At 45.8% G+C, this 25,110-nt stretch overlaps 1 protein-coding gene and 1 long non-coding RNA gene across 2 annotated transcripts; both read left to right on the forward strand.

The window, feature by feature from the left end:
• The first annotated feature begins 470 nt into the window (after window positions 1-470).
• OSGIN1 (oxidative stress induced growth inhibitor 1) lies at window positions 471-11,168 on the forward strand. The gene is made up of 6 exons (XM_082770141.1): window positions 471-605; window positions 4,767-4,870; window positions 7,037-7,173; window positions 7,526-7,717; window positions 8,032-8,123; window positions 8,809-11,168. The coding sequence occupies exons 2-6, from the start codon at window positions 4,786-4,788 to the stop codon at window positions 9,797-9,799; spliced, it is 1,497 nt and encodes a 498-aa protein (XP_082626267.1). The 5' UTR covers window positions 471-605; window positions 4,767-4,785; the 3' UTR covers window positions 9,800-11,168.
• A 3,390-nt stretch (window positions 11,169-14,558) lies between these two features.
• Window positions 14,559-24,915, forward strand: LOC309882530. The gene is made up of 4 exons (XR_014318310.1): window positions 14,559-14,633; window positions 17,509-17,662; window positions 18,040-18,214; window positions 22,391-24,915. It is a non-coding gene; the product is annotated as an uncharacterized lncRNA (long non-coding RNA).
• Window positions 24,916-25,110: the final 195 nt, after the last annotated feature.

Genomic DNA, 25,110 nt, shown 5'->3' on the forward strand with positions numbered 1-25,110 from the left:
TGTTAACTGTTTTGTGTTGATAAGGTGAAACTAAAACCCCAAACACTGTCCGAAGTGGGTAGAAAGTAATCACAGAAGTTCTTTCAATTTATTTCCAGTTCTAAAGCAAGTACTCAGTGGTATCCTATCGCTCCTGTTCCCTCCATGAGCTACCACTGTAGCAGCTTTCTTTTTTGCTATAAAGGAAAAACCCAGTTCTGCCTTAGGAAGTATCGCATTTTATGAAATGTCAGGTTTTAATTTGCCCTGAGGATTAAAAATGAGTGCATTTGTTCATTGTAGTGCTTCCACCATACATGGCTCCTATAAACCTGCGTTTCCTGTGGTCATGGAATCAGCTGAGCATCACTAAGGAAAGTTACTCTGCATCATTCATTCACAAGCCGGGAAGGGAACTATTCCTGCTGACTCATGCTTATAAGTATTTTCCTTGCTCCGCCTCCATTCATTTCAGCTCCACCTCTCATTTAGTACTGGTAGCCTACTATATTTAAGCAGCTGTCTTAGAGCAGAGGCAGTATTCAAGGCTTGGAGTCTGGTTGGCTTTCCTGGCTGTACAGGCATTTTCACAAAGATCTCACTTCTCATCAGACCTGCTGCTAAAGGTAAGAAGGCTATAAGTGAATACAGAGAGTTCTGTTTGTCCTGCATATTGTAACATTGCTTTCAGAATATCACAGGGGTGTTTGTAGAAAGAGGTACAATTTTTATGTACCATAAAGTTGAATTTTTCCACAGACATTGCTTTTTTGGGGTACTCTGGCTTTGCATATGAGAGCGATAGCACAAGTGGTGGGAAAAAAGCTCCTGAAACTTGTGGGAAAGTGAACAACTTAAAAGCTATTGGGAAAGTGTAAACTTCAAAAACTATTAGGATTTCTGTTTCTTAAAAGCACTAATGAATTAAATTTAAATAGTTGCTGATGAAGTGGATGAGTTGATGAAGAAAACAAGCTGAAGGAAACTGTTGCATTTCTACATTAGCATTGTTCTTGTTTAAACCCAAGTGTCACAGTAGCACTTCCAGTCTCTTCCATTATTTATGTGCTGACTGCACTGCTCTTTTGAACTCTCCCCATGTACTATAGAGGCCCTGCTTAGTGGTCCTTACTTGAGCAAAAGTCCCACTGATGTTCTAGGGAGAGCTGCTTGCAAATGACTGATGTAACTTGGCCTTTTACTTCTACTAAAGATGATTTAGTTTCATTGCCTTGTTAATTCATCTTTGCTTTTTTTCTGCTTGCTTAAAACCTGTTTCAATTGTGCAGCCTGGAGCCAGTAGGGGCCATACTGACCGGCTTTGTGAGTTATAGTCCCTCCAGGCTTAAGGCTGTGTCAGGAAGGTATGCGGAGTCTGGTCCAGGATGAGCTGGGTGCTTTTCCAAGCCAGAATGATTATGTAACATCACATCATTGCTGAAATGCTTTGGAAGCAGTGAGGAGAGGAATTGTGGAGCTTGCAGCATGCTCTCAAATGAAGAGGAGGAAAGATTCAGCCATTTAAAGTAGGAAACCTAAAGCAGGAGCCAAAGCAGTGACCAATGTCACTAAACTGACTAAACGTGAGTGCCCAGCAGCCTACCGTACATGAAAGAAGCATGAGGAGATGAGTCTTGGGTTCCATCCTAGGCTTTCTCTTGTTGCATTTAGTTAACCACCTCTCTCTGAATGTGAAATGAACTTCAGCCTTCTGTACACTTTCCAGTAGTCTCTGCAAGAGCAGGCTGTCATATGCTGCACTGAATTAACTGTGTGGTGATTCAGGTGTATGTAATCTCTTTATTCTGCAACTGAAAAAATAATCTGCTTTTACTTATAATGGCAGGGAAAGCGAACACTTGGCCTGTGACACTGAGCACAGTTTTGCCCCCTGAAGTCAAACAGCTAGTCTACAGGATGGGAACAGCTATAACAGGTTCAGCATCTGGTTCATTTTCTCCTAAGCAGTAGATTAATTAATTACAAATTATAGAAATGCCAGCTTTGGGATGTGGATGGGGCTTTTCATTTATAGAGACATGCTAGGATAAACAGAAGCATCTGACAGTTAATCTTGTGTTGATAGAATTGTCTGGTGTCAAAACTTGGGGAAACAAAGCATGTAGCATTGAAATGGTCACAATGGGGTTTTGTGAACCCAGATCTTGAGTAAAACCATGGCTAAAAAGTGTCATGTATGTGCACAGAACTAAGAATTTTCTCAGAGTAACAATTGTGCTCCTCTAGCCATTACTGTTTGGTTTAATTGCAGCAAATGCTCCCTTTTCATGCATCAAAAGGTACAGAAGGAGGAGGAGGGTGGGAGTTATCGCTCAGCCTGAGGCTGCTGGCTTTGTACTCTATCAGGGTGGGGCAGGGTGGCATGGAGCAGTGGCCGGGAGCCAAGGCAACCTTCCTGCACTGCAAACAAGGCTGCCAGACTGACTTCTACCGCCTTGTGCCTTTTTTGTCCCCTTTGGGATCCCCCAGGAAAGCACTGGCATGCAACAGCATGACCTTGTGCCCAGGTTTTACGAAGAGGCTCACGGGCTCATTCTCTCTCGTATTGGCTTTGCTCTCCTGGACCTGTTGCCTTGTGCAGGATTGGGTTGGCTCCGCAGCCCTTGCTTCCAGCAAAAGTCCCACGGATGTTGCTGGGTTACCACTGCCTGCAGCGTGCATGTAAACTTTCTGTGCATGCTGCTGCAGCCTGCTACGGAGCAGAGACATGGAAGAGCCCTTCCAAAGATCTTCCTTCTCGCTTTCAGGTCCCCAGTAGTTTCACAGAGATAAAAGATGTTGGGAAAAATTAATAAAAACTTGTCTTATGTAGTGCAGCTGTGGAGAGGGAATTATTTCTTACCATGGAAAGGTAAGATAAGTACTGTGATTTATGCTGGTTTGAGTGGGTACCTTACTGGTCACACTGGTAAGTGATCTGTACCTTTGATGTCGCAGGACATCATGGGTGCTAGTGCTGAATTCTGGAGCTTTGTGGTGGGGAACTATTTGCAGGCAGATTTACACCGCAATCTGCTGATGGTAGTGCAGGGTTTGGCTCACATGGCAGAACTTAACCCAAAAGGCTGGGGAAATACTTGGCCAGTTAGGCTGGGCTCCTGCTGCTACTGGGGTTGGGGTAAGTATGCCTTAAGGGGTGGATGCCTGCCTCCACATGGATGCAACATGTGGAAGAGTTCGTCTTCTGGGTATGTGCATCTGCCTTTGGGTTACAGCTAAGCTGGGAAATGAAGTTTTCAACTCTGTTTAAAGCTAGATGCCCAAAATGACTTGAATTAAAGACATGGCTATTATGTCTTTTATGTGGTTCACGCAAAACACATGAGAAAGACTTAGTGAAGTGGTAGAAGGCAACTAGTAGATGTTATTAAACTGTGATACACACTTTGGACAAAACTGCTAGTTTTAAATCCCACATGTAGGCCTTATTATGTGCCTCTCTACTTAAATGAACCCAATTTGAAGTAGTTCTCAGTCTAGCCCAGTGCCCCTTTGTCTTGGTGCACAAAGAAGGTGTCACATCCTTGCAGGCGAATGCACTCACAAGTCTCCTCCTGGAGCCTGGGATTCTTCAAATCCTAAATTTAACTGTGGTCCTGCCTGCTCATTCAATCACCGGGGTCTTACGGCATTAACGTAGCTGCTGGGGATATAAATGTCAGGCTTAAAGGGGAGCATTGCGCTCGTAGGATGGCATCTGCTTGTGTCAGAGGCGGTGATGTGCCAGACCTTATGGGAGTGTGCGGTGCATTTGCCAAATATTTTGCTGTGCTTGGGAAGGGTGTGGAGAGCATGCCCTGCTGAGCAAAGTCGTACCATTCAGTGGATTCTGACTTAACTTTCCCAGCTGAGAATAATATTTCTAAAGGCTGTATTCTCAGTAGAATAACATAAAAGCTTCTGGTGGATTTTGAAAATCTCCATTTTACTGTGGTAGAAGTAACTTTTGACTGCCATGGACTGGTGACAGTGTAGTTTAATTCCTTGGAAAACTGAGGTAGTTATTTAACATGGTGGGATCCCTGCAGGAGTGGCAAAAACGACAACAAAAAAGAAAACCATCAAGAACAAAACCACAACAAACCTTTGATTCACTACTCATTGAATATTTGCATGACAAAATCAGGTGTTTTGTAGGTTCTCTAATGACAACCTAGCCTCTAAGATAATGTTACATGTTTTGTTTAAAGAATTGTTGCTATTTACTTATTCAAACTTAGAACTCTGTGTTCTGGAAGACGAATAAAGAGGGCATCCTCAGGTTCAGGAACTGTATTAGCACTTCTCCAAAAGCCCTCTAGCCATTGAGCAGCACGTGTTTGAAAACGCAGCCAAGAGATTTCCAGCCTTTGGGCAGAAGTCTCGAGTGAGATTTGCTTACCCTCATAATAAATGCACAAGCTACTTTAAAAAATAAAAAGCACTCACAAATGGGTTTACGATATTTTTTTTGGCAAGCTGCAACATGTCAGTTACTGTAGTCAGAGGGTTACTGATGTTGCCAGCTGTTCTGAAGGGACCGAAACTCGTGTGTGGTAGGGAAAGATAAGGGCCCTTTCCTTTTCCTGTGATATAATCAGGGAATCATCCTTCAGCTTCTAGGGAGGGAAAAGGGTGAAAAGAAGAGTAGGCCTGTCCTGAGGGTAGAAGTATAATGTGACGGTGTACAGTGCAAGGAAATAATTTGTATCAGCCCTCTTCTATGGGCTATAGACAGTAATGTAATTTTGTCAAGCAAATGTTTCAGAACTTCTCTGTTTTAACAGGTTTGATTCCTGGGCCTAAATGCTTTCAAACAGGAAGATGTATTCAATATTGAACAGGCATCAGAAAAAGACTGGGTTCAAGCCGCTTCCTGTGGTGATCATAGGTAAGTTTTCTCCTGTCTACGTTCTCTGATGCTGTTGTTACTTTGGACTTGCTGTCTTCAGCTTTTGTTCCGTGTGTTGGATGCTCAAACCAGAAATCCCTGGCTAATATTTCTGCCTCCCTTGCCTGACAGTCAAACTTTCTGTAGTACCAAAAATGAATGGTAGGAAGTAGGGAACCAACTATTCAATAACCTGAAACACACCCTTTTTTTAAAAAAATAAAAGGAAAAGGTAGCCTTTTGGACATGAGTTCAGTGGCTCTGGTTTTTCTGTTGGGTGTTTAGAGGGGTTAGCAACCATTCTGCTGAGGTAATCATTTCACAGAAAGTTGATTAATGTTCTGTAGTGCTTGATTTGCAGGATGAGTGTGATCTTTCTTCTTGTGCCTAATTTACTTAGGAAGTGCTCCAGATGCTGTTAATGTTTCTGTAAACCTTTTTTTAGATTTTTTTTAAATGCATGAGAAATCTCTTGGCATGTATAAGTCAGGTACATCGACTTTATGCAGAATTGAATAGAATGGTGTCTTTTCACCAGTTTAGAAAGCAGGTTATGTAGTAACTTTACTATGTCCTTTGTGAGAGGGGAGATACCTAGTGTGGCTAAACAGGGACCCAGTGTGGAGATGTCCCTAAAGCCTCTGAAGAATTGGTGTGAAGATGTGCAGGACGGGGAGGCTGTCGGACTGAAGCAGCACAGCTATTTCACTGCAGCTGGACATTGCATACAGGTTCCAGCTGCTTCCTCAGAGCCCTCTCTGGGAAGCCCATAGGCTCCTGCTGCTGCACTGGCAGGCTCACAAAAGCAGTTGCTTTCTGGAATAGCAGCTCTGCTTGTGACCATCCATGTCAAACTTAACTGTGGTTCAGAAAATAAATTCTCTGCATCGATTGCTCAGTGTTGTGCACTTGGGTGCTTAAGCTTGGTTCAGGAACCTCCTCGTACATTCCAAAGCAAAGGAGTAAGTTCAAAAGTGTCATGTTCTACCGCAGCTGCAGCTTAGTTTTTGTTTAATTTCTGTGGGTTTTGGAAAATTTTCCTGTGAGTGGAATATTCCGAATGCTGACCCACAGCTGCCGGTCCTCACTCAGTACTGGGTGAGGACCGGCACTGGGGACTTTGTCCCCAGCTGTGGCACATGCTGCCCTTCACATAGCTCAGCTTGTTGTTAGCTTTCCAGCACGAGCCTCCTTCTATCTAAAATGTCCCAAGTGGCCTTTGCTCCAGTGATTCATGCACGCAGCACGGGCACTGTGTCAACACAACCTGCTGCAGGCTGCTCTGTCACTTCAGCTCTCCTCCCCGACATCGTCACTGCATTATGTAATGGTGGTTAGTCACATAGCGAGCAGCAGAGCTGAGCCAGAGAGGCTGACGGCTAGTTATGCAGACACTGTAAACTATTAAACATACTGGAGAACGGCCATGTGAAATCTTTCCACAGGCTACTCTTGCTGGGCTTTGGAGTCGCACAGATCAAGTCTTTCCACTGTCTGTCGGGTGGCTGGCAAGAGGAGTTCAGCTCTCCAGCAATCTGTTCAAAGTGCTGTATTCTGAGGGGCTGTCTTGGCATGGCAGAGAGACTTTTCTTCCTTAACACGCTGCCTGCAATACCACAGTAGAACTGGTTCCAATCTGCAAGTGTCCTCAAGATCTGTCAGTCAAACCACTATTGCCAGCTATCCCTTATTACACGGCTTTTCACACTGTGCAGAGCAGAGCTGTTTTGGTCACTGTTTTCTGGACATCCTGTATATCCTGTGCACAGTGAACCACTCTACACAGATGGGAAATGTATATCCAGGACAGCTGAGGCCCCCAGTCAGTATGTGACCAGTTTGCAGACCCTTAAAGAAATCGATGAGCAGTAACTCAATTTGTCAGCAGGACACAGACCTCAGCCTTCAGGTGAGGTTAGCCTGTGGCTTGTGTAAGCAAATTCATAACCTTGCAATGCAAATGTATGTAATTAAGGAGTAAAAGGGGACACGAGGGTAAAATGATTTTCCCAGCTGCATCCAATAGGTCAGTCACTGATATTCTGACAATAGAAAATATCCTGTATACATAGCAGTGACTTTGATTTGATCTGGATATTAGAAACACTTTTTAAAGGGCTGCTCTGTCTGCAGGACTAAAAAATCTCCTCTATTTTGTCTTTTTAGGGAATGGACCTTCAGGAATCTGTCTCTCATATTTGCTGTCAGGCTACACCCCTTACTTCAAAAGAGAGTCTCTTCATCCTCATCCTATTCTTCAGAAGAAACTAGAAGAGGCTCCACATGTCTCCATTTTGGACCAGGTTTGTGTAAAGAAAATACTTTTTTAGCAGAAGCTTTCAGTGTATCATTATAGTGAAGCACCCTAGGGGTAAATTACAAGTGATGAACTCATTTGAGTTTTCGAAGGCAGAAATTTCAAAGTATGCAGACAGAATAAGCCTTAAGCAAAGTACTTCTATTTATCCAAATCTCCCTTGTATGGAGTGCCTGGATTGCTAAGATCCTCGAGGTAGCCCTCAGGCAGTAATGGGCTGCACGCAAGTAAACGAACTTCACAGAACACCAAAAGCACTAACTGGAAGTGCTGTAGTTACAGGCAGTCTGCTGCCTGCCAGGACACATGTTTTGAGCGTGTGATTTGTCTCTCTTCAGGATTTGGAGTATCTGTCTGAAGGTCTGGAGGGACGATCCCACAGCCCTGTGTCTCTTCTGTTTGATACTCTTCTGCGTCCAGACACAGACTTTGGTGGAACAGCAGAATCTGTCCTCACTTGGTGGCACGAGACCGACAGAGCCATTCCCCACCTGGTGCTTGGCAGAAACCCTCCTGGAGGTGCCTGGCATGTAAGTGAATCAAAGCCTAACTGCTTAGGTCTGCATGCTGTAGGATAGCCAGAGGTGTTGACTGGGGAGTCAAAAGGTGCTCCAATGTGCTGGTCACCCACGTTTGATTTTTATGTGTATGAAGAAGCGAGTTTAAAAGGGGTGTAAGAGGGAACAAGAGTTTTTTCTCTTTGGAGAACATGGATGGCTTCATCCATGCTAGTGGATCAGATGAAATCACTGGCTTCTCATGTTCTGAGACATTATTGAAACTTGAGTTACATTTCACTTTGTACATTAAATAACTGAAAGCTGTTTAAACTCTCTTGTTCCAGTCTATCGAGGGCTCTATGGTTACCCTGAGCAGAGGGGAATGGATGGGACTCCCAGATCTCCAGTTCAAAGACTGGTTGAGGCAAAAGAAAAGGTGAGATATCTATGGCCTGATTATTTTTCCCCCTCAAACATCCAGAGGTTATTTGGGAACCTGGAGTGGACTCCTTGAATGCAACTGCCCATCTGTCATGGGTGATTCTCCTGACAGAAAGGTCACTCTCCCCATCAAAAGTCCATTCTGCATTAAGTGCCTCCAGATAAAGTTGGAGTGCTGGTTGCCATGTGTTCTCAACACACACTGGCATGATGATCACAGTGTGACCATGAGGTCATCTGAAAACATTTGCAAAAGGCATGGTTCTCTGACTTCTGTGACTACTACTTCTGTCCCTAATGACAAGCATAATCATCTGAGCTGCTTCACAGTCTCTCAGGTGCTTCTGCTCTTGATAAGTAACAGTTGAAACCTTAAAGGAGTTGAAAATGGAATAAAAGTGAAACACGTGAGAGGAAGACACAAATGAGTGACTGTGCTTTTAGGGATGGGGACTTTTTGGAATGGGATTCATGTTAGTAATTTGCCTCTATCCAACAGCTTGCAGATTTGACTGCTAGCTCCATGTACCAGAAAAAACTTTGCTGAAGTCAGGGAAACTAGATAAGTCTCCTCCGATACTGCCAGGATAGATGGCTCTAGGATACATTCAGTGGAAGAGGGGAGAAATTCCAGGCTCTTAGTTAACTGCTGCTTGACCTTTGCTTGCAATATATTACAGAGGCCTCAGAAACAACAGAGCCACAGCAGAAGACATTGCTCAATACTACCAACATTATGTGATGAAGAAAGGGCTGCAGAAGAACTTTAGAAGTGGGACTGTTGTAACCTCTGTGAGGAAAGTGAGTGCAGAGAGCATCTCCAACCACGTGCAGGAAGATCTGCAGAAGAGCGACTCCCTCTGGAACTTCACTGAGGAGGGTATGGAGGTCTTTCAGGTGGATGGATTTGTCAAAACTGTCCAAGGTGATAAGGAGCCCTTCTCTATCTATGCGGAAAATGTAGTCTTGGCTACTGGAACATATGATAGCCCCACTTGGCTGGGGGTCAAGGGAGAGAACCTTTCCTATGTCCATCACCAGCTCTCTGCCCTAGAGGAAGCAGTGAAGAACAACAGTATTGGTATCACGTCAGACCCAGTCTTGATTGTAGGTGCTGGTTTGACAGCTGCTGATGCGATTCTCTTTGCTCACCACTGCAATATTCCAGTAATTCATGTTTTCCGGAGGCGAGTCAGTGATCCAGGTCTTATTTTTAACCAGCTACCCAAAATGATGTATCCTGAATACCACAAAGTCCATCAGATGATGAAAGAACAGTCAGCTGCATATGCTGGGCCATATGAGTGTTACGTTAGCCTACCTGAACATCATGTACTGTCTTTTGGCAAGGACAAGAAATGCATCTTTCAAGACAAGAATGGCTACCAGAAAGCTTATAAAGTTTCCATGGCTCTTGTTCTAACTGGTTCAAACCCCAACCTCTCATTTCTGCCAAATAATGGCATTGATTTGGCAATGGACAGCGACCAACCAGTCAATCCCAAGAGGAATCCCATAGATGTTGACCCATTCACCTATGAATGCACTCAGGAGAAAGGGCTTTATGCCCTAGGACCTCTAGCTGGAGATAATTTTGTACGCTTTGTGCAGGGAGGGGCTCTGGCTGCTGCCAGCTCTCTCTTAAAGAAAGCAAACAAAAATCCCCCCTAACAAAAAAGCTCCCCTGTGATAACAGTGTCTGAATGGGTTACTGCTGTTTTCGTAGAGAATCTGATATGTACATCCTCAAATGTGAAGCCCGCTCCTGGTATTCTCCAAGGTCCTGTGGAGAGTTACTAAGTTCTTGCTGAGTTATTTGGGAAGCTTAAGTCACCAAATGGATTTGGGAAGGTTAAGTCCCCAAATGGAGTGGGTTTTGTGGCAGTACCTTCAGTCTGTGGGGATTCAGCTCCTTTCCTGCACAGCTGTGCAGGGAGGCAGCAGGGGCATTGAATCTTGTGCCTGGAGAAGCAGGGGGCAAGCTAGTGATTGCTCTTCTATGTCGACACCTTCCAGGTAGCTGAAAATTGAATTGGAAAACAATCAAAGTCAATTATTTCCAGCCAGCCTGCTGGCAGCCCTGAGTCTGTCAGTCTTGCTGTGTTTGTGATGAAACAAAACAAGCCAATGTGGTTCTGGTTGCTCCTGTGGCTCAGCTGTATGTTCTTATTAGACCAGAATTCACTGAAAGAAGTGGTGTTCTTCAAATAAACTGGCACAGAAACACAGTCAAAACTGTATTATCTCACTGACAACACCAGCAAAATGTAATATCTAGTATCTTTTTATTTAAAAGATTCCTGTGATGTTTTTGTTTTGTTTTGTTTTGTTTTTTCCTTCAGCGAAGTGATGGTACTGAATTACAAAAATCCAGTTTGCCATCTTGCAGCTTTTTACTAACTCCTAAAATGCGATGGCCAAATTCCTGGCAGCTGCTGTACGGACAGCAGGACTGAAGGAGAGCTACTGCTCTGCTGAGGTACCTGTGTGGGGCTTCTGCTGCACAGAGGATTTCAGAGAGAAGCAATAAGTTGTGTACTGTAATGTGAATTTCTAACGTAATGTCATCTTCTAATAATGTTGTGTATTAAGGGGAAATGGCACAGTCACTTTTTGATGGTTTATGGTAAATAGTATGATTTTTATACTGATTTTCTAATAGATTTTTCTAGCAAAGCATCTTGCTACAGGCTTTCAGTCAGTGTTTTGAATGAGCAGGGATGGGTGGAAATGATGCCTTATGTTGCCAGCAGCATTCTCAACAGACCTACAAAGCCTTGTGTACCTCTCCTAGGAGTTACAGCTAATCTTATTCAATGTAAAGACACTCTGCTCCTTGTGTTGTACTGAAACTTGCTGATGTGACAGGATGCTGCACATACCTCTGGAGAGCTTTGTATGTGGCTGTTCTTAAAAGAATCCTCTTCAAATTGTGCAGGGAGATGTGCAAGGAGCTTGTCTGTAGTGTTGCTGTATTGCACCTGAATGTTGTTGCCACGGACTTGTATGAAATGTTTCTCAATAAAGTGATTTCAGACTTATTAAAGCTTGTTTGTTTTTAACTCTGACTTTAAAACTCCGACCAAGACAAAATCTAATGAACTATTCTTCATCAGCTTCCTGGCAGACACCAGAATGTGGTTTGTGCCTGTTGAACCTTGCCTCATTCCCCTCCCTCAGAGCTCAACATGGGATTTGTTTTCTGTGTATCTTTGCCCAACAGGTTGGAGTACCTTTGTAGACACTACCCTAAAGCATCCTCTCCCTCTTTGTGAGTCTAAACAATGCAACAAAAGCAAGCTATTTGCCAAGCAATTTGTTCTTGCCAAGGAGATTTCAGATCTTTCCTGTTACCTAGTATCTTCTCTTGGGAGAGATCCCAAATCATGGCCTAGTCAAGTAAGTTATGATTGTTTAGGTTGGAAGGGACATTTAAAGGGCTCACTTCCAACCCTACTAACACAGGCTAAGGTTTGGAGTTAGACGCATTTGCTCAGTGCCTCATCGAGGAAAGCTTTCCATGTCTCCCAGGATGGAGACTCCATCTCTTTGGGTCCCCCATTCAATATCTGGCTACTTTTTTTTTTGAGATTTTTTTATTTATTTAAATATGTTAGCACCATTTATTTTAATGGTGCTAATCTAATTGCCTCATCCTACTGCGGTTAAAGGAGAGGTGCCCTCACGGTCCTCCTGAGCCATGTGGAAAGCTGCCCATCTTCCTCACCTTGTAACTCATCCTTCATGATGCTAGGGCACTGAGCTTCCAGGATTGTGCTATTCCTTCCCAGCAGCTGACCTTTGCTAGGAAAAAAAAAAATCAATAAACAATCAATGTTCACCTTTCTAAAAATAACATTTGGGGTCAGGCCTCAAATTCCTGCATCAGAAGTGAACGAACCAGAGAACAGAAGCCAAAGGGCAGCTTAAAAACGTCAAGGGGCATCAGAGCACACTGGGAATAAGGGAGTTAAGGCTGGTTTTGAGTGAGTTGCTGCCTTCCCTTCACTGGAGTCAAAGTCAGTGCTCATGCTGATCGTTCCTGTACCCAGCATCGTGTTACTGTGATCTAATTTGCCCGCACAGGGGAACTCCTATCTAGGGCAGCAGCCAGTGCCTACGTCAGGGGGCTTGGGTTACCGTGTCTTAAATAGCTGGCTCTCTTGCCCTGTGTAGGACTGGAAAGGGAAGTGGTTTTTCATAACTGGTGCTTAGAAAATATCCTATGTTCTGCCCTGGAGGGCTGTCAGAGCAGCAGAACTCGGGAATGAAGTAGTGGTTCACTCATCAGCCATAAAAAGTTGTCAGGGCAGGAGTGCACAGTGCTAATCCAGGCTGCCATTCAGCTCCCTGTAGCCAGGGAGACAAATACGAATTATTGTTCCAAAACACCGGCTGTGAGAGTCAATAGATAGCTGCTTTGTTATGTGTGGCCTTCTTCCGTGCGTTATAACCTTGACCTGCAGCATGTGACAGGACCAGAAAAATAAAAGTGTCTTCCTGGGCCTCCCGCACATCGCGCTCCTCCTGCAGCAGTGGCACAGCTTTGCGAGGTGCTAAATGCTTTCAGTGCTGTTTCATTGCTGCATGCACAGCCTAGCCTGGAGGTTACCTCGGTGAGTTGTCTGAAGTTGGAGACTGCTCTGCTTGTCCTTCAGCGTCCTCTCTGTGCTGCCCAGCAGAAGCCTTCTGCAGCTGCAGTGGCTGGAGCCGGTCAGGCTGGGAAGCCTCAAGTAGCTCCCTCGCTCAGCTCAGACAGAGCAGGTTTCTGGGGCTTTATTCACACCTCTGGTTGCCACCAAGAGGGGATCTCAAGAAAACCCAGGGCATCAGAAAGCCCTCAATGTCAGGCACACGTTTTCTGTCCTTTGGGGCTGCTCAGCCTCCTTTAGTGCCCTCCACAAACCTACTCCATCCCCAGCTTTTGTCCTTGCAGAGCAAGCTCTGGAGACCTACTGGAACAATGGAAACTTCTGTTGCCAGAACAGAAACAAGGATTTGAAGACTTTATCAACAAGATAAAAAAGAGAACTGTGGGGTTTTTGTTTATTCTTTGTTTGTTTGTTTTGTTTTTTAAAAATTATGCTGGTGAGCCCTTGTAGTCAAGGCTGGTGTGTTTTAAACAAACACACTTGCGGGTGTGGCAGAAATGACTGTACAAGTCTGAACCCAGGTACCTCATTGTGCAATTTGCTTTGTACTAACAAACTTACTGCGTTGACTTCTTGCTTTGGTGGAGGACTTAGGAGATGTTGGAGCATGTTCATTGTGAGCTTTTGCTTTTTAGAAGAGCCCAGTTCTTTAAAAAGAGCCACCTTATATGTACATGGATTGAAATTATTTCAGTGGAATAGTCTTAGGGAAAAAATTGGTTGTTCAGCCTTCACTTTTTGGCCACATTTCTGTCTTTCGTTGAGTACAGGACTAAATCCAGCCACGTCCTGGCCAGACCACTCTGTTTAAAAGGTCTTTAGAGCATTAGGACAGATGGCAAGCCCGACGACTGCGTAAATCTCAGACTTACCGAGAGCCTTAGGGAGCTGTTGGACTATTGCAGATCGTGGTGGCTTGGAAGGAGCTGCGTTATTTCCCAGCTGGGCAGGCCACCAGCCAGAGCACTGCTGATCACTGCAGCTCAGCTGACAGCTGCTGGGGTTGTGCTAAGCTGCGTGCCATGGGGGGGACATGGGGACAGAGCATGGGGGGCTATGCTAGCACGAGGGGTTTCAAGCTGGAGCCAAGCCTGCCTCTGCCTTGCAGGGCTCTGAAGCAAGCCATGAGGGTAAAAGCAAGCTCCTGGCTAGAGAGTGGCCAAGTGAGGAATAAGGGAAGGGAAAGCAAATTTTGTTATTATTACTTTGCTATTGTTGAGCAAGTCCTGCCTCCTGCCAGAGCCATGAAATCTGCACAGATCTGCTGTGCATGAAGGGTCACTTTGCTCTGGGAACAAGCCCTGAGGACCAAACCTGGGTCCTTGCAGAGTTCAGAGGCAGAGAAATTCTCCTCCAAGTGAGAAGCAAAACGCCTCAGGGCATTTTGCCACATGAACATGCCCTCCTGCTCCATACAGACACCCATCCAGCACCTTGCCCAAAGCCCCACTAGCATAGAGGAGAGGGGCTGCACAGACAGCGTCCCTGCCTTTCTGCAAAAGAAGCAGCATGGATTTCGTTTTCCAGCCCAATTTTTGCAGTCACAACTTGGAAGCGCTGCTGTCGGCTCTGTCTGATTTTACGGCCACGCTGGAGCAGAGGGAAAGGGGGGGAAATCCTGAGTCAGGCAGCACGCACGGGGAGTGTGACCCTGCTCAGTAACCAGCACCACCGCCAGCCGGGGAACCCTGCCTGCGAGGTGAAAGCACTGTTTATTTAAGATATTTCCCCTGCAGGTGAATTTCCACATCTCAGGCTCGCTGGAAAGGGGCTGGCGAAATAACTGCAGGAGCCACTTTTGGGAAGTGGGACGCATCCAGGCCGCTTGGTTGCAGCCCAGCGACCTGCGGCAGGTAAATACAGGCTGCGGTGTCAGAGCAGGGCCAGGTCAGGGGGATTTGCGGGGTGAAATATTGGTTAAAGGCGAGCTGGGGGTGGCGAGGTGCTGCAATAGGTCTGGAAAGGGGTTGCGAGGGTGTAAAGTTACTGCTGGCGGCAAGCTGTGGATTTTGGGGTATTAATATTGGGTAAGGCTCCAAGCTGGAGCTGCACTTTTATAGCCCACTGAGCGCTTTGCCAGGGAGGCAAACACAGAGCAGAGGACGAGCAAAGGGCAGGACGAAATCACTCCTTTAATGGCAACGAAATAGAAAACTGGTGAACCAGGAGAGCCGCGCTTTTTTATGAGACCACAGGCACAGTTTCAGGCCTAAAACACACATTTCTTCTGGAGAGCTGGCCCAGCAGAGCAAACCTCATTTGCAACTTGGCATTAATACCCCAGTATCCAGTGTTACCGTAACTCGAAGTCAGCAGAGGTCTCAGAGGGACGGATAGCTTTCAAGGCTCGTGAACTGACCCATATATCTTTCAACTGAAAAAGCCAGGAACTTGTAAGTCAGGGAAAAAAAAAATAATAAAAAAATCCTGGCTGTTCTTCTGGGGTAATAAATGGACTTTACAGTTTAAACGTGCTGGGAGTACCAGACTCAGCCCGTCCCTTGCAGCCTCTGGGGCATCCACCTTCAGCATCCCCTTGCTTTTATTAGATCCTAATGTTTAAATTGAAACATTTATTACCATTTATTACCCCTGAAAAACACCAAATTCAGCCCATCCCTTGCAGGAACATCCTGTCTGGGGACCAAAGACAACACAGGGGCTATGCTCCCTCATCCAGCAAGGAGAAAATGGCAAGAAAAGGTGCATGAGGGGCATCGTGACAGGCCAGAGAGGGGTAGAGGAGGTGGGGGGAGAGGTTTCTCTTCCCATTTGCTCTGAAATTTGGCTGGGCCAGGCAGTAACGCTCCACTCACACTGCCTGGCAGCTGGAGGTCTTTGGAAATAGAGGCAAAAAGCAAAAGGCGGCAGCTGCCCTCCTGCCTCGGGACTGGTGGCATGCAGGGGGAGGATTTGCCTTTTGGCCTTGCAGGTGCAGAACGTCTTTCATGCTCCTTTGGGCTGAAAAAATCCTGATGTTGCATCTCAAAGGCAGCAAGAGAGGTTTTGCCTCGCTCCACCAGGCAGGGGCATTGCCCCCAGTGCAAGGTGCTCAGGGCTGCACGTGGGATGCTGCCGCCCTCACAGGGCTGCAAAAAGAAGGGACAGCGAGCCAAGCTGCACAAAGGTAACTTATCAGTGTTGTTTCTAAGCAAATATGAACTGGTGGCAAGTTTATACCATGTGAATCCCTTGTGCTGTGCAGCTGCGTTTTATTTTCTTTTTGGTAATTATTTATTTTAATCTGCTCATTGGGATGCCAGGGCTGGATTTGCTGCTCTATCAAACCACAGCCTGGGAAACAAGCTGGCTGCAGCAGATGCTGATGTGCTGTAGCTCGAGGCTAAGGGGATTTTGTGCTTTCTGCACAGCTTGGCAGGGCGATGCACGCCCCGGGCACCGCTCGTGTGCTCCTCTGTGCCTGATCTCCCCTTTGGGGCTGAACCTTGCACAGCCACCATGGAATGTGCCATTTCTGTACAGCCTCTAGCCAGAAGTCGCTTAAAAATAGCTCATGTCCACAAGCTTCCCCTGATTGTAAGCCCAAATGTTGCAATCAAAGTTTTCCTTGAGCCCTTTCCAGCACCTGTTTGCCAAACTCCTCTTCTCAGGGGCTGCTCTATCAGCTTTCCTGTAAAGGCTGCCCTCATCACAGCATCTCTGGCAGCTGCCCAGGGAATTAAGGTGACTAATGAGCAACGAGGCACAGGAGCTGGGAGAGGGAATTGTTTGGTATGAATGGATTACACGTGATTCACGCCATCCCAAGTGACCTGACTGCAAAAATGCCGCATCCCCCATACCGCACTTTTGCAAAGTTTGAGCAAAGGGAAATTTCTCACGAGTGTGAACAACTTGGCAGCAGATTTGCTGGCTGGAATACAACTGAGCTGGCTTAGGAAGCTGAATTAAGGCAACATGTTAAACCAGGCACCAGGCAATACAGTGACATGATCAAATGCATTATAGTAAGAAGTATACAGCTCAGTGCTTTCCCACCTGGAAAATACAGCTTTAAAGTACTCCCTCTGTCATACACAGAGATGGAAGTAAGAAATTTCAGAAACTTTCCAGTAGATATGGAGGAAATTTCCAATAAAAATAGAAAACCAGTGTTTGATCTGGGATTTATGCCAGAGTCTCAGTCTCAGTGTTCTGACACCGTGGGAAATGCTGTGACCTCTGGGATTTTGGAGCAGACTTTTGGTTCCCTTTTTTTGGCTAATGTTTCCCCTTCCAGATTTGTGTTCTGCTAAATCTGGTTTCTTGCCTGCATAATCCTGGTTTTGATGAAACCGTGTTTTTAAGAAGCAAAGAAAGTCCCCAGTGAGTGGTGCTGAGTCCACTCATGGCCGTGGTTCCCCAGGGGCACGCCGGGCAGCAGGCGGCCCCACAGGAATGGCAAAGCCTCCATCTGATCTTCTGCCTCTCTCCAACAACAGACCTGGTGAGCGAATTTGAGAAAGCATTTCCCCTTTTTCAATAAAATTTTCAGCAAACTTCCCCAAATTTGGCTGGCATTGCCCCCCAAGGGAAAACGGAAATCCCAAATTTATAATGCTTCAAATGGATGCTGTGAAGCAGGTGGCTGACTTCTGCTCCTGATTTCCCAGGGCACTGCATAGAGGTGGTGGGTTTTAGGTGCACCAGGGGTGAGCTGCTATGAGCCAGCCCTTTCCTCACCCCTTGGTTTCTATCCTTTTAACACAAACCCTTATTCTTTTAAAGAAAGGAGCACTGAGAGCGATGTGGGTCTCCAGCACTCCCCATGCGTGATCCTCTTGGCTTGGCAAAAGGCAGCCCAAGGCCACTCTGAGGAGCTCTGGACGGATGGACATGCCATTATGTACGTCGTGTGGCTGTCATCTGGAGGCTAACATAAGTAAGTTCCTGTTCCTGAAAATATAAATACACATAAATAAACTGTTTTCAGGAAGATGCAGAAGCAGGTGTCTGAGAAAAAGATAAAGCTATATAAACAAACACTGCCTGCTGTAGTACTCCAAAGGTCTCATCTACTGAATAATCTGGATATGACGTCACTGGAGAGCTGGACGAGACCTGGCAAAAAGAAATGTTCTCACCTCGAAACAAAGGCGAGCAAATCCAAGGGCTTGGAACCAGCTCGTTCCCAGGCTGCCTGGCCCTTGTGACCTTCCTTGCTCACTGTTACATCCATTTCCAACAAAACCTTTTTTTTCTTTCTTTCTTCCCTTGCCTTTAAACAATATAATGGATTCCCCTCCATCCGAATTTCAGGAAATGGCTCACTGGAGAGGAAGCGCCGCGGCTCTGCTGGAGCAGATTCCTGCCTTCAAGCCGAGCGTGCGCGAGAAAATGATTGGGCTTTGAAAGCAACCCCCCAGCTGGAACAACACGTTGCTGCTCCGGTCGAATGTCATCACGGATGAACTGTCTTTCCCCCTGAAATCATGTGAGTAGTCCCAATGGTCCTCGGATAGTGCACTGATAAAGGAAATGGAAAAGCACAGGAAAAAAAGTGCTCATTCTCCTAGGAGCTGAGTGTTTGAGCCCCAGACCCTCCCTCTTCCCAGGGCCAGGAAGGACCAATGGCTCCTGCCTGCTGAAGGACCTAATGTTAAGCACTTTCCATACAGAAATGTAATTTCCATTTTCCTTTGATCCCCTAACACTCAGATTTATTGGGATAATATTTCATAAATCGTTTACTTTGAGGATTATGTTAGATGGAAAAAGCCCAGCAAGAATGGTGGTGGCTAGAGATGTGAGTTCAAGAAAACACATGGAAGAGGTGAATGGGAATGTCACTGCTGAGATGGGATATTTATTTTTTTAAGGTTGTCTTGGTCCCCATAAACCAGGGCTGGTCTAAGGCAGCAGATGATGGGGACATTTTATCAGGGATAAAAGTGATAGGACAAGGAGTACTGGCTTTAAACTAAAAGAGGGTAGATTTAGATTAGATATAAGGAAGAAATTCTTTACTCTGAGGGTGGTGAGGCACTGGCACAGGTTGCCCAGAGAAGCTGTGGATGCCCCATCCCTGGAGACGTTCAGGACCAGGCGGGATGGGGCTGTGGGCAGCCTGGTGTGGCAGGAGGTGTCCCTGCCCATGGCAGGGAGTTGGAATTAGATGATCCTTAAGGTCCCTTCCAACCCAAACCATTCTGTGATTCTATTATGGGATGGATCCTGCAAATCATACGACTAGGTTCTTTCATTTCATAATGGGTAACAGCAGGTTCTTGCTGATGGAAATTCAGCATCACTCAGGTTTGAGGTCAGAGCATAGCTATTCATGCACGGAGACGTGGTTTGCCGGTGATGGTTACCTCATGCTGACAGCCTTTAATTTAATAAAGTCAAACCAGGCTGACTGAACACATAATGGTGGAGACTCAACAGGCTCACTTTCTCAATGCCATTTCTCAGCTCAGATCTTCTTGTTCCTCCCTAGCTCTCACAGGGCTCTTGTCTTCAACTGTGGTTTGCAACAACTTTGAATCTGTATCAAGTCATTCCCCTTGCCGTCCCCAAATATCTTTCTCCTGAGGCATTTGATCACGCCCCGAAACCACTATCTGAACATGGTTTATTTATTTTTGTTTCTTTTCTGATTGCTCTTAAAATAATAAATGGGAATTACATTTTCAATCAACAGTCCACCCTAGGAAATCTGACTGCCGGACAAGTTTGGCTTTGAAATCCTTACAGAGGCAGCAGGTAGCAGCCACCCTGCCTGATAAGAAGGCTCTGACGTATTGTAGAGCAGCTCAGCAAACAGGAGGCTCAGAGTGGGGAGATGAAGGAAAGCCTTCAAAAGTGTAAAAGGCCAAAAGAGGATGAGCCTGGATCAAATGAGCTGTTTGAGCAAATGTCCTCGGGGGTTCATCATAGGTGGGCTGGGGGATTTTAGGGGTGCTGGTGTGTCCCACGTTGTCCTGCAGCAGCTGAACACACTCTGAAGGCTGTTTCCATTCTACAGGTCTTGTTCTCCTTTATATAGGGTGTTCAGCACATTCATGAGTGAGATTATTACATTGAGCTGGGAAAAGACCTCGCTTTTTGTTAAAAATGCATTTTCCTACTGCTGCCCAACCTCTCCTCTCCAGCCCCAGGGGAAGAGCTCGGGCTGGTCCCTGCTGAATTTTTAGCCTTTTTTCACACACCTTTTTTCTTTCCAGCTATTCTCTCCATTTCCCTTACTGTGAACTTTACTTCTGTGGTGCTTTTACTCAGGTGGGCAGCCAAGCTCCACCTCAGCTGCTCTCTCACTCCCCCTCCTCAAAGGGAAAGGGGGAGAAAAATACGATGCAAAAGGCTCAAGGGTTGAGATGAGGATGGGGAGATAGCTCAACAATTATTGTGACAGGCAAAACAGACTCGGAGTAGGGAGATAGAAAGATTTATTGCCTATTACTAACAACCTAGAGAAGTGAGAAACAAAGGAAAGAAATTCCTTCCCCTCATCCACCCTTTTCCACCTCACCCCCCCGAGCGGCGCGGGGGAATGGGGGTTATGGTCAGTCTATAGTCCTTCATCTCCACTGCTCCTTCTCGGTCACTCTCATCCCCTGTGCCGTGGGGTCCCTCCCACAGGATGCCGTCCTTGCTGAACTGATCTGCGTGGGCTGCCCACAGGCAGCAGCTCTTCAAGAACTGCTCCCACACGGCTCCGTACCACAGGGTCCGTCCCCCAGGAGCAAACTGCTCCAGCCTGCGTCCCCCTCAGGCAGCAGCTCCCCCTAAAACCCCCTGCTCCTGCATGGGCTCCTCATGGGCTGCAGCTCCGGCCTGGGGCCTGCTCCGGCAGGGGCCCTCCACAGGCGGCAGCCTCCGTCGGTGCAGGGCCACCTGCTCCACCATGGTCTTCTCCACGGGCTGCAGTGTGGAACCATGCTCCACCGTGGTACTCCATGGGCTGCAGGGGGACAGCCTGCTTCACATGGTCCTCACCACAGGCCACAGGGGACTTCTGCTCTGAGGTCTGGAGCACCTCTCCTCCTCCTTCTTCACTGACCTTGGCACCTGCAGAGCTGTTTCTCACTCCTCTCACTCTCCCAGCTGCTGTGTAGCTGTGTTTTTTTTTTTTTTTTTTTTTTTTTTTTTTTTTTTTTTTTTTTTTTTTTTTCCCTTCCTTAACTCTGTTCTCACAGAGGTGCAAACAACATCACTTATTGGCTTGGCTCTGGTCCTTACATAACACGGGGCAGCTTCTAGATTCTTCTCACAGAAGCCACCTGTATAGCCCCCTGCTACCAAAACCTTGCCATGTAAACCCACTACAACTTCCATAATGGTTATTCAGCACGGGGCATAGGTGAAAAGCCTTGAGCTAATTCAGGCAGGGTGTTTATTGATCCCTTGCCCAGGGCAGTGTAGGAGTCCCCATCCCTGGACGTATTTAAGAGACGTGTGGATGTGGCACTGACGGACGTGGTTTAGTGCTGGGTCTTGGTAGGCCAGGTTGGCCCGATGATCTAGAAGGTCTTTTGCAACCTCTCTGATGCCGTAATTCTGTGTTTCTATTGCTGCCTATTTACACAGGCTGGGACCGTGCACCCCAGGCCTGCCAGCTTACCTCAGTGGCACAGCTGGAAACTGAAAAACTTCCTGAAGTGAGCTCATACTTTTATTTCAGCAAAGATTAAAAGAAAACTTGGTTTATTTATTGAAGGAACAGACCCAATCACAGCGTCCTGGCCACTGTATCTAATCTGCCTGTCAGTGGCGGAGGGCACTGCCCATGCTTCTAGAAAGGTTGCTGCTGGTCCTGGGCCAGACTCTGACTGAAACGTGTTGTATGGGGAGCTGGGTTCAGGACATTGCTGTGTGAGCCTCCACGACAGACTGAGCACACGTAGCCATTCTTTCAGAAGGAGGGTGGACATATGATGACTTTATGCTGTCATAACCCCAGAAGTCATCCAGAGAACCTCTTCTTGGCATGTGGCCCTAGAAAAGCACCAGGCTATTCTGTCAGCTAAGGTTTTTGTATTTTGTTTTAAAAATGGACAATTCAGTACTTTCTGCAGCCTGCTAGAGCACTGGTGTCTCCAGCAGGGGTTGTAGGAGACAGTTTTGCTATCAAGGTTGTTGTGATTGCCAGCACCTGGAGGTTGCCAGCACCAAAGAATATGAATAAGAGCCATAAACAAGGGCTGGAAAAGGGAATAAGGGAATGGTTTAGTAGGACAGCACTACCCCTATGGCTATCCCCCCCCCCCAAAAAAAAAGAAAAAAAAAGGCTCAAAAGAAATGACCAACTTTCCGGTACAAAAGGCAGCCACCTCCCTTGAAAGCATCAAGTCTGTCCCATTTTGTTTTTACAAGTTTGAGACAAATAGCTAGAAATGCTTCACAGGCATGAAGGACACGCGGTGAGATGGGGAGTGTTGCACCAAGAATCTGTGTGCTGGAAGTCAAATGGGTTTTAAGGTTATGATGAGCTTGTGGAGTCGCTTGCTATAAACCTAGGGACAAAGGTGAAATATTACATCTTCTGTGCACTGGGGAATTCCCTCTGAAATTCCCCAGAGATGAAGGGAATCCCTTTATCCATTTGGAGTTATAAAAATATTTATTTATTTATTTTTATGGTTTGTTTTGTTTTTCCATAATCTTCCAGAAGCTTTGCAGATCTGATGGCTGCACACAGTGACCCAGCAGCAGGAACAGCCTGTGGGGCTTTGCCAAGATGCACCCAGTGTTTGCAGTGAGGTGATGTGGAGATGTTCACTGCCAGGGTTTTTGGGCATCATGTTATGTAATTACCTGGGCACAGGCTGTGCAGACACGTCTTCAAGGAGATTACCAGATGTCTTGCAAAAACCAAAGCACCAATCTAGACTTGCACGGGGTGGGAACGCTGTCAGGGCAGGTTTTTGCCAGGAAATAGTTTGGGGCTTCTGAAGGTGTGACTCAAACCCTAATTAAAAGCATAAAAACCTGTGTGCATGAGATGGGGTGGAGCTGGCAGTGAGGTTAGAGTTGGGATCCTGTGTTTTGGCCAACAGAGGGGGACAGCAGTGGGATGGGAGCAGGGGCAGGTAACAGCATAAAATTCTCCTGGAGTTATTTAGAAACTTGTAACAACTTTGTCAATACCTATGTTTTTAATAAGTTTCCAAAAAGAGAAGGAAAAACAACTTTAAAAATACTGTTTTGTTTAACTAAAAACTCCTTAAATCAATGTTTGTTTTTTGAAACATAAACATACTTTTCCTTGTTTTTTCTTTTTTTTTTTTTTTAAGTATTTTGACTTTTCCTTTTGACAAGTCGGACCTGCCCTCAAACAGAAGCAAAAGGAGTACTAGAAGCATAAGCAGTCTGCAAAGAGAAGTGAAGCGTTTGGCTGTGGGTTGCACAAAGTGCCTGGGGCCAGCCCAGAAGAACTGGAAGGACTGGGTCACCCCAACCCGCACCTATACACGTTTTTATCTTGGTTTTAAGCCCGGCCATATTTTGTTGTTGTTGTTGCTGATTTCTGCCCTCCTTGCCCCCCTCAAACCAAAAACTGGGCTCTTTGCCCAAATCCCACGCAGCCCAAGCGGGCTCCTGAAGCACCGGGAGCCGCAGAGCAGAGTTTCACTGCTGCCCAGCTTGGTGGGTTCCCATCCATGTGTCCGTCCTGAGCAGCCCAGCACCGCAGGGATGGACACACAGCCTCTGCAGGAGCACAGCTCCCTCTCATGACTGCAGAGCACATCAGCACTGCGATGAATATTATACTAAATCTGAGTGGGGTTGACTGATACACCTGTGTGTCAGCCAGCAAGACTCTGACTTTATATTGCTGCAAGATGGTTTTGAAATCTTCATTGTCCACCTGCCCCAGCTGCGGGTGTCTCAGATTCACCTCAGAAATACCTTATTTCTCAGGAATAGCCCCACTTGCATTGCCCAAGCAGCTTTAATATGTGAGTTTGGGTACAGACAGGTTGTATGGAAGCACAATTAGATGAGTTTCTTCTGCTCTGCAGCCACCTCCAACCTCAGAAGTCACTTTCAGCTGCTGCTGGATTTGTCCTGGGCTTTGGGATGATCCCAAAACACCTCCAGAAAGAGGAAGGTGGGCACTGCAAGCAGGTGAGGACATGGATCTCCCATTGCCATCAGCCCCACTGCATCACCCCATGTGCGATTTAGGCTGGGGAAAGATCCTAAAACTGCCCCCATGGAGACTTTGTGTTGCTGCATGGACATAAAAATCCAAGAAAAGGTTCCTCACCCCAACCTAGTCTGTCTGTGCAGCATCAGCGCTCAGCACTAGATGTCCTTGCGGTGCCATGCAAGGATGTGACAGAGGGGATCCTTATCGATGGATTGAGGGTCACTTAGTGGAGACACTGCTAAAAATATCCAGAGCTGCCCTTTGGGGTGGGAAAGCCATAGCTGCCACACAGGCCTGTTGATGTCTTGTGGTGAAACACATTAAATTACAGGGATTATATTAAAATGGTGTAAATTAACGGGTTTATGTTGCACTAGGGACAGGCTAGAAAACACATGAGGTCAGTTATAAAAAGGTAGTAATTTATTTGGATGTAATAACTCCAATGGGTTTTTTAATTGGTGTTCGTGACCACACACAGGCTTATGTAAAGCTATCAATTTTAAAGTCCACAATCCTTCTTTCTTTGCTTTTTCTACTGTTATATATGATCCCATATCAGGTGTAACAGGCATGAGAAGCAGGGGGTAACTGAAAGATCATCAAGAATGGATTCATTTTTTCCAAGGGTTTTTGATAGTTCTGGCATAAATTACATGTTGATGGGAAAATATTTTGCTCTGCTTTATGTGAATGTTATCATAAGTAATAAACTTGCAGGAATAATGCTGAAATATTTATTGCCTACAACGAAACAATTACAAGCTCTAGCAAGTCAGTGGCCTGCAACTTTAAGCAAGGGCAATTAGTTTTGCTGTTAAATGCTAATTTTCTCAATTACCAGAGTAACAAAGCTGTGTAATGCTCCCTTAATACTCAAAGCAGTGTGGAAAAAAAAGACTAATTTATTTCACAGCCCCCAGTAGGAGAAATTTCCCTACTGCTCAGCTGCAGGCTTTTTGCCTTCCTGCTAGAAATCCTCTTTGTTTGCTTCCATCCCTTCACCTTGAAATAACAAAACAAAATAAAACAAAAAAGCAACTTATTTCAAAATATAACGTACAAATATATTTAAAATTTAAATGAATTTTTACTTTAAAAAAAAAATAAAAATTTTTCTTATGATGGTAATTATTTGTACTGCTCTGGAGAAACACCCCAGAGCTCTGAGGGAGTCTGGGATATGAGAAGTAGGATCTCCTGGTGCTGCAGGAATTTTGTTCAGTCATTAGGTT

This window comes from Aythya marila, assembly GCF_965140915.1.
Source record: "Aythya marila genome assembly, chromosome: 12".
Lineage (NCBI taxonomy): Eukaryota > Metazoa > Chordata > Aves > Anseriformes > Anatidae > Aythya > Aythya marila.